This window comes from Anabrus simplex, chromosome 1 (assembly GCF_040414725.1).
Source record: "Anabrus simplex isolate iqAnaSimp1 chromosome 1, ASM4041472v1, whole genome shotgun sequence".
NCBI lineage: Eukaryota > Metazoa > Arthropoda > Insecta > Orthoptera > Tettigoniidae > Anabrus > Anabrus simplex.
This window is the reverse complement of record NC_090265.1, coordinates 1,085,196,898-1,085,206,825: the sequence shown is the minus strand read 5'-3', so window position 1 is coordinate 1,085,206,825 and position 9,928 is coordinate 1,085,196,898. Positions and strand designations below refer to the sequence as shown.

The 9,928-nt window shown below is 38.1% G+C and overlaps 1 protein-coding gene across 1 annotated transcript in view; it reads right to left on the bottom strand.

The window, feature by feature from the left end:
* Window positions 1-1,223: 1,223 nt before the first annotated feature.
* LOC136876313 (juxtaposed with another zinc finger protein 1) overlaps window positions 1,224-9,928 on the bottom strand; it is a 92,859-nt gene continuing 84,154 nt past the window's right edge. Inside the window, exon 5 of the mRNA XM_067150157.2 lies at window positions 1,224-2,154. Within this exon, the coding sequence (XP_067006258.2) occupies window positions 1,698-2,154 (457 nt within the window). The 3' untranslated portion in view covers window positions 1,224-1,697. The remainder of the gene's footprint in view (window positions 2,155-9,928) is intronic.

Sequence of the window (9,928 nt, the reverse complement as noted above, 5' to 3'; positions counted from 1 at the left end):
GATGAATAGAAGAAAAAGTGTGTTGACAGGTGATTTTGTATGTTCCTGCTGATATGCAGCACTAGTATTGTCGCTGGGTGATAACTCCATGATGGCCGATTGCAGATATGAATAATAACTGAAGTATTGTAATCGTCAATAAATTAATTAAAATACACACAAGGAACTGCATTCATTTTGGTTCATTATTGGTGCTCATGTACTGAGAATGAGAAATCTTTGATTAAAGCCAATCAAGTTCTTTTGAAGACTGCCTTGCAAAGTGTGGGTGACATTAATAATCAATGAATAAATAAACAAATCTGTGATCATTTTTGGATGCATTAATGTTATACTTGAGCAAAAATCATACAACATAAATAGCACAAACTCAACTACGTAACTATCTATGCAGTGATAGAAACTAATCCACTGGCGTTTAAATAGCTGTAAGTCCAAACGCTCTAATGACTATTTGGAAAGGGGTACAAAGCTTAAGTGATCGTATAAGGGCAGTACTGCACCTACAAAATGACATTTCACACTATCTTCTTTAGCTTCAACTTTACCTCAGAAAACAGGTATAGGAAAAATAAGCAGACATAACTTAAACAATAAGAGTATTATGTCTAAGATAAGAAAAGTCACTTCTAAAGAATGTTTGTAGGAATAACAATATCAGCACAGTATTGCAGTCGTTGCACATATTCTATAGTGCTACCATCAAGAGTACTGAATGTTCATCTAGTGTGAATGTAATGCTGCAACAAAGACATCTGTTCAGAACTCTATCAGGAGCTTTATATGCAAGGGAAAATAAATCTCTAATGTTAAAATGATGACTAGAAAAGTAACATGCTTTCTTTAGAACAAAGCCATTCAGAAAAGGCAGGATAAAGGAACTTACAGTCATATAATACACTATTATGTTGCAAATCAATACAACTGATATGTTGGATGTGAAATATTCAGCAGCTTCTACCAACAATGACTTCAGTTTTGATATTACCTAAAGGGATTATACAATATTCAATATAATTCTTGGATCTGTTATGAAATCCCAATAGAATAGGATAAGCAAAACTGCTCACAATATCACAAGAGAAAGATAAAATCCTGTAATGCATGAAACCTAATGTAGGAGATTCTATCCATTTTAATAATAATAATAATAATAATAATAATAATAATAATAATAATAATAATAATAATAATAATAATAATAATAATAATAATAATAATAATAATAATAATAATAATAATAATAATAATAATAATAATAATAATAATAATAATAATAATAATAATAATAATAATAAACAATCCAAAACAACAATAAATTAAACATGGAAATATTGTTGGCAACTTTGGTAAATAAGATCATGGCAAATGCAGCCAACCACAATCATAAACTTTCAAAATTAGAAGTAACATATAAAATAGAATTCTCTTTTATAAACTATAGCATATCTTTTACTTCTTACATTGATTAAGAGCATATGTGTTAAACAGAAATATTTTAAATATTCATAAATTCCTGTTCAATCTGATTGCAAAATGCAATCTTTTAGAGGGCCAGCCCACAGGAAGACTAGTGACAAGATAACGCATGTCTGCAGTAGTTTAATGGAATGTTTCATGAACAGGCTTTTAACACAAACCGATCAAGAAAGCAACTCCTTTAGTCTCAAAACTGGCATGCAAGAAAGCATAAGATATTACTGGGCTGGCATCTTCACCTCACTCTGAGTCGCCATAGTTGGTACCGGGGATGAACTTGGTGGTAGAAACGTGAGCTGAGGTGTGTCTGCGGGCGGAGTCTGTGGAGAAGCTGCAGGGGTGAGGACACCTAAAGTAGTGGATAATGTCTGCTGCTGTTGTTGTTGTTCAGGTGATGCAGTGCAGCTCCCTAGACCAGCTAGAGGCGCTTTCTGAGGAGAGACAAACTGAACGGAAGGTTTGGTTGCTACCACCAGCCCCTGGATAGTCTTGAGAGCTACAGTGCGCAGGGGCTGGAGAGCTGTCATATGACCTGTTGGTATCTGCAACACTTCACTGCTGTGTGTTGACACCATTGTCAAATTGACTCCATTGTGATGCATTGCCATGTGGTTCCTGAGACCTTGTCCTGTCTTGTAACTTTTCCCACAATGACACTTAAAGCCTTTTCGTACCCTGGAATAATGCAAGAAAAACAATTATATTTTATCACAACTGAAGGACTGACAGAACTGTGGACCAAGGTCATTTTTACGGAACTTGATCAAGTTAAATGTGCTATACTAATGTGAACTTGGAACAAAAATCACCTAGTTGTTAGTCAATAGAAGAACAGAGAAGGAACAAACATGTGTCAAAACAAGTCATAGAGATACAGGAAGGAACACATAACAGGATAAATGCAATGACAGGTCAGTGTGGGGAGAGGAAGAAATAGAAAGAGGAGACAAGGACAAACATGAAAACAGGAAAGGACAAGGATTTTTTTTTCAATTTGCTGTATGTTGCACTGACACAGGTAGGTCTTATAGCAATGGTGGGATAGGAGAGGGCTAGGAGTGGGAAGTAAGTGACTATGGCCTTAATTATGGTACAGCCTCAGCACTTGCCTGGTGTGAAAATGGGAAAAAACGAAAAACCATTTTCAGGGCTGTCGACAGTGGGGTTCAATGCAAGCTGATAGCTACATGACTCATACTATGCAGCCACTTGCTTGGTAGGATAAGGAATATCTCTATCTCTTCATACACTGCCATCTTTAAATAGATTAGCTCTCTCCTCATCAATTCCTGTTCTTCTACATCCATTTCTTCTCAGCCCCCCAACAAGCTCATTTCTGTCTCTCAGCTTCACCAGGAAAGTGAGCATCAACACTCATTGAGGGGTCAGTCATGCATTTGACTGCACCAGTGAGACCAGCAAGAAATCACCATGCAGGCTACCCCTCAATTTGTATTAAAGTCAACAGGAAAATATGCCAATGGATAATGAAACAGTAAGTGATATGCAACACTATTTCCAGCTCAACATCTTTATAGATTTATCAAGAGCTCATCTTAAATATCCCTTTTCATTACACACAAGCGAGCATTTTGAGGCTGGATGGCTTATGAGTCGGTTACAGAGTACATCTAGTTATTTTGAGAACTAGAGGATGCTAGTAGATATGTTTCCAAATTTCTGATGTTTATGATTGAAATCCATTCTCTTTGAGAAAGTCTTATAATTGAAGATTCCTGCTTTAAAAAATCTATCCTCTCAAAAACCTGAATAAACAACAATGATGCTATGTATTAACTGTAGATTTAACCTGCCATCAGTAGCATTGTTAGGTAGCTCCTAACAAAAACATTCCTTATTAAGAAAAGTTTTTTGGTTTAAGACTCAAACTTTTCAGACTCCAGGTATTCTCAAATGAGTATATGAGTCACATGTTTTGCTTTGTTACACGATGATTCACGTACACGTGTTACTTGGGGGAGGGGGGAAAGTGTGTTGTGTCTGGTGTATTAGTCTGCACCTCACTACGATACTGGTCATGTCACAGGCAGTGTTACGTACCTTCTAGCCTTGATACCTTTGGCGTCACAGTTTTTGTGCATTCTGTGCTGTTGTAATGTTTTAGTGAGAAGTGTCACAGCTAATAGGGCAAGTGAGTCTGTTTTTTTGAGCTGGAATGAGGGAGAGGATGACGTATTTACTGATGTTGACGACCAAGGCTCTGCTTCTGACAGTCTAAGTGATGCTCCTACTGAATATTCCATGCATAAAAGAGATACGGAGCAATAGAACGATTCAGATAGTGATATTGATACACAACTAACTGGCACTCAAATTCTTCAGCCTATACCCTCCACATATACAATGCACAGTCACTTGGGTGTTTTGCAACCGAAAGAACCACAGTGCAGCTCTCAAGACAATGGAAAAACTTGAAATGTTCATCTGCTACAGCCGTAACACAGCCTTCTGGACTTCAATACATTGGAAAGGATAAATATACCAAATGGCACATACACAAAACAAACAAATAAGGAAACATTCTAAGACAAAATATAGTTAGTAAATTACCAGGTGTCAAAGGTAATGCAAAAAATTGTAATACTGTTGTAGATTGTTGGAAAGCTTTTCTTTTTTCTAATGAAACAATAAATGATATTGTTTCATTTACAAATATCCAGCTTTCTGAACTAGCTAATTATTATAAAAATGGTGAAAAGGACTGTCCACAAACCAATATTGATAAACTATTAGCCTTTTTTGGTGCTGAGAAACTAATGGTACAGCTCCCAAGTTTTTCAGAGGAATCATTAGACAAAGAAGATTTCACCAGTTGTACAGAACTATTCAGTTTGATGACAAACGTACTCAAAAATCTTGTATGATACTTGACAACCTGGCCCCTATTAGAATTTTTCATCAGCAATTGTATTTCAAGCTATACGCCTGGGGAATACGTGACGATAAAATGTTTGAAGGTTTCTGAGGAACATGTAAATTCCGTCAGTATATTAGTAATAAACCAGACAAATACAGAATTAAAATTTATGCCTTAGTTGATGCCAAGACCTTTTTTACTTTAAATATGGAGATTTATCCCAGTAAACAGCCAGCTAGAAGCCCTTACGCTACAGACAATTTTGTAACCGCTGTTGTGAAGAGACTAATTCAACAAATTTACAACTCAGGAAGGAACATCACTATGGACAACTACTATATATCTGTTCCACTTGCTAATGACCTTCTTACTCACCAAAGAATGACAATATATAGTTGGCGCAATAAGAAAAAACAAACCTCAATTGCCATCAGGCTTTTTGAATGTCAAGAACAGACCCATTGGAAGCGGCATGTTTGGAACCGGCAAAGAACCTAAGACTGTAGTATGCTATTAGTTTCATATGTTTTGAAGAAAAAGAAAAATGTTCTTATGTTGTCCACTTTACATTATGTTGACACCATCGACGCTGCAACCGGAGTTACCAACAAGCCAGAGGTCATTACATTTTACAACTTGACAAAAGGAGGAGTTGATGATGTTGACAGGAAGAAAAAAAAGACTACAGCATGAAAAGGGTAAACTATAGCTGGCCTTTAGCAGACTTCTATGGCCTTTTGAATCTGGCTATTGTCAATGCTCAGATTATATATTTCTCAACTATAGGAGATTTGAATCCACGAAGAAAATACATCACCAATCTTGCCCTGGAAATTGTGAAGCCACATCTGTTGAGATGTGCTTCAGTCGATGTTGTGTCAATCGGTCTCTTAAATTCCATCAAAATTATCCTTGGCCAAGAACTTCCCATCACAAATGCAGCACCAGCAGCCCCGGATAATTACTGCTAAAATTATCACTTCTTCATTTATATAAAAATCTAATTGAACACTTTGTAAAACTTGTTTATAAGGATTACCAAAAAAAAACTGGGTATCTGTATTGTTTTCAGATGTTCCCAGGCGAGATATGCCTACTGCCCAGTCCGAAAAAAAGGATTTACGTCAGCTCGCTGTGATGCATGCAGACACTCAATATGCAAAGAGCCCACTGGACTAACAAAAATAGTATGCAGTGAATGTTCTTTGCAAAAAGTTGAAAGAAAGGAGTGAACAGGACAATGATAGAAAATAATGAGATGTATTGTAATATGTATTCACTTGAAAACATAACATTACATGTTCATTTAGCAATGTAATGCCAAAGTTTTTGTTCCTTTTCATAATATTTATGTAGATTTATATAAATATAAAGGGGTAACATAAAACCTGTCTAATAAAAAAAATTATAATTACCTTCTAAAAGACCGAAAACAATGTACGAGTCATAATTCTGGTAGTAATTTTTAGGTAATAAACCACTGTGGATATATACAAATAATTATGTAAGTATATATTTAGCTAGATATGGTTCATGTTTGTGGGTTACTGTAGTCACGTCCTAGTTCGTGAACCATGGGCAACGGCTGAGTGGCCTAGTAAGTGGTCCTGAGAGTCGGGATACCAGTTGCTATGGAATGGGAGTGGGCATCTCGGACATATTCTAAGTCGTGGCCCTCCTTGTGCTCAGGCGGCTAGGACTATACAATTCACTGGTGGTCCATAACCCGTTAGAGGAGAGATCCTCACTTGGACTATGTGCAAGTAGGGCAGCATCCTGCTTCATGAATTTACCGAGCTCAGAACACTTTAAGCAAGCCTCAGACCTATGGGAATAATGGAGTCCCACTCCCATTTGACAGGCGAGGGACTCCTTGGAAACAACTTGGCGAACGAAATGGATTTTGATGGGGAGCTATCAATATTAATGGGGCTTATGGAAGAAAGAAGGTAGAACTGGCTGAGTCAGCAAAGAGGATGCATCTGGATGTGCTAGGAGTAAGTGAGATTCGGGTAAGGGGAGATAATGAGGAAGAGATAGGAGATTATAAGGTGTACTTGACGGGTGTTAGAAAGGGAAGGGCAGAGTCTGGGGTAGGGCTCTTTATCAGGAATACCATTGCACGCAACATAGTTTCTGTTAGGCACGTAAATGAGCGAATGATGTGGGTAGATTTGTCAGTGGGAGGAATTAAGACAAGAATTGTGTCCGTGTATTCACCATGTGAGGGTGCAGATGAGGATGAAGTTGACAAGTTTTATGAAGCATTGAGTGACATCGTGGTCAGGGTCAACAGCAAGGATAGAATAGTGCTAATGGGCGATTTCAATGCGAGAGTTGGGAATAGAACTGAAGGATACGAAAGGGTGATTGGTAAATGTGGGGAAGATATGGAAGCTAATGGGAATGGGAAGCGTTTGCTGGACTTCTGTGCTAGTATGGGTTTAGCTGTTACGAATACATTTTTCAAGTATAAAGCTATTCACCGCTACACATGGGAGGCTAGGGGTACCAGATCCATAATAGACTATATCTTAACAGACTTTGAATTCAGGAAATCTGTTAGGAATGTACGAGTTTTTCGCGGATTTTTCGATGATACAGACCACTATCTGATCTGTAGTGAACTAAGTATCTCTAGGCCTAGGGTAGAGAAAGTGAAATCTGTCTGCAAACGAATAAGGGTAGAAAATCTCCAGGACGAGGAAATTAGACAGAAGAACATGGATATGATTAGTGAGAAGTTTCGAACAGTAGACAGTAAGCAGGTTCAGGATATAGAAAGTGAATGGGTGGCATACAGGGATGCTGTAGTAGAAACAGCAAGGGAATGCCTAGGAACAACTGTGTGTAAAGATGGGAAAAGGCGAACATCTTGGTGGAATGATGAAGTGAGAGCAGCCTGTAAACGTAAAAAGAAGGCTTATCAGAAATGGCTCCAAACAAGGGCCGAGGCAGACAGGGATTGGTACGTAGATGAAAGAAACAGAGCAAAACAAATAGTTGTTGAATCCAAAAAGAAGTCATGGGAAGATTTTGGTAATAACCTGGAAAGGCTAGGTCAAGCAGCAGGGAAACCTTTCTGGACAGTAATAAAAAATCTTAGGAAGGGAGGGAAAAAGGAAATGAACGGTGTTTTGAGTAATTCAGGTGAACTCATAATAGACCCCAGGGAATCACTGGATAGGTGGAGGGAATATTTTGAACATCTTCTCAATGTAAAAGGAAATCTTCCTGGTGGTGTTGCGAACAGCCAAGCTCATGGGGAGGAGGAAAATGATGTTGGTGAAATTACGTTGGAGGAAGTGGAAAGGATGGTAAATAAACTCCATTGTCATAAAACAGCAGGAATAGATGAAATTAGACCTGAAATGGTGAATTATACTGGGAAGGCAGGAATGACATGACTTCATAGAGTAATAAGATTAGCATGGAGTGTTGGTAAGGTACCTTCAGAATGGACAAAAGCAGTAATTGCACTTATCTATAAGCAAGGGAACAGGAAAGATTGCAACTATAGAGGTATCTCATTGATTAGTATACTAGGCAAAGTATTCACTGGCATCTTGGAAGGGAGGGTGCGAACAGTAGTTGAGAGGAAGTTGGATGATAACCAGTGTGGTTTCAGACCACAGAGGGTTTTATGGATCACATTTTCAGTATGCGCCAGATAATTGAAAAGTGCTACTAGAGGAACAGGCAGTTGTGTTTATGTTTCGTAGATCTAGAGAAAGCATATGACAGGGTACCTAGGGAAAAGAGGTTCGCCATACTGGGGGACTATGGAATTAAAGGTAGATTATTAAAATCAATCAAAGGCATTTATGTTGACAATTGGGCTTCAGTGAGAATTGATGGCAGAATGAGTTCTTGGTTCAGGGTACTTACAGGGGTTAGACAAGGCTGTAATCTTTCACCTTTGCTGTTCGTAGTTTACATGGATCATCTGCTGGCAGGGAGGGAATCAGGCAGGTGGAAATGTAGTAAGCAGTCTGGCCTATGCTGACGACTTGGTCTTCATGGCAGATTGTGCGGAAAGCCTGCAGTCTAATATCTTGGAACTTGAAAATAGGTGCAGTGAGTATGGTATGAAAATTAGCCTTTCGAGGACTAAATTGATGTCGGTAGGTAAGAAATTCAACAGAATTGAATGTCAGATTGGTGATACAAAGCTAGAACAGGTCGATAATTTCAAGTATTTAGGTTGTGTGTTCTCCCAGGATGGTAATATAGTAAGTGAGATTGAATCAAGGTGTAATAAAGCTAATGCAGTGAGCTCGCAGTTGCGATCAGCAGTATTCTGTAAGAAGGAAGTCAGCTCCCAGACGAAACTATCTTTACATTGGTCTGTTTTCAGACCAACTTTGCTTTACGGGAGCGAAAGCTGGGTGGACTCAGGATATCTTATTCATAAGTTAGAAGTAACAGACATGAAAGTAGCAAGAATGATTGCTGGTACAAACAGGTGGGAACAATGGCAGGGGGTACTCGGAATGAGGAGATAAAGGCTAATTTAGGAATGAACTCGATGGATGAAGCTGTACGCATAAACCGGCTTCGGTGGTGGGGTCATGCGAGACGAATGGAGGAGGATAGGTTACCTAGGAGAATAATGGACTCTGTTATGGAGGGTAAGAGAAGTAGAGGGAGACCAAGACGACGATGGTTACACTCAGTTTCTAACGATTTAAAGATAAGAGGTATAGAACTAAATGAGGCCACAACACTAGTTGCAAATCGAGGATTGTGGCGACGTTTAGTAAATTCTCAGAGGCTTGCAGACAGAACGCTGAAAGGCATAACAGTCTATAATGATAATGTATGTATGTATGTATGTATGTATGTATGTATATTTTAAATAACCAAAGACTAGTATAATTTATTCAAACTTCCAAGAAGACCCCGTATAAGCACTAACATCATATACCAAGCTAATGTTAGGGAGCGCCTATACACGCTACCAATGGCAGGTTAACTAATAAAGGTTTTAATTTTGTTGTAGAGCTAAACTTTTACTCTGAAATGAGTTAATTTCTGTATCTTTCAGCTAAGCACATTTAAATGTGGACTATGAATCAGGATTCAATCCTCAAACTTTGGGATTAGGAGGCATGTGCATTATCACCTACTTCTAACAACCAACCTTAATGTTAGGACTGGATTAAGAAAATGAAACACTATTGATGAATTGCAATTTTTTTAAAAGTTTTTAATGCTTGGTACTCCTCACACTTGACTAGCATAACAATTAAAGAGTAGCCCTATTCATGACTTCAAGTACATGACAGTGAATAACTTCAAAGGCAGTTTTCAGATAAAAATATATACATTCATAGATCCAGAAAAAACAAGAAAAATAAAGACTAACATACTAATTTTTATATTAATGAATCATCATCATCATTTTACAGTTCCAGTTTCCCAGGTACTGTCGGCGAGCCTCTTCCATTCTGTCTTATTGAGATACGTCCCCCAGTGTCCTCCTTTGATCTGCAATGTCCAACTTTACGATATCCATCCAGTGGGTTCTTGGTCTTTCCAACATCTGTTTTCCTGCCAGATGTCTCTCCA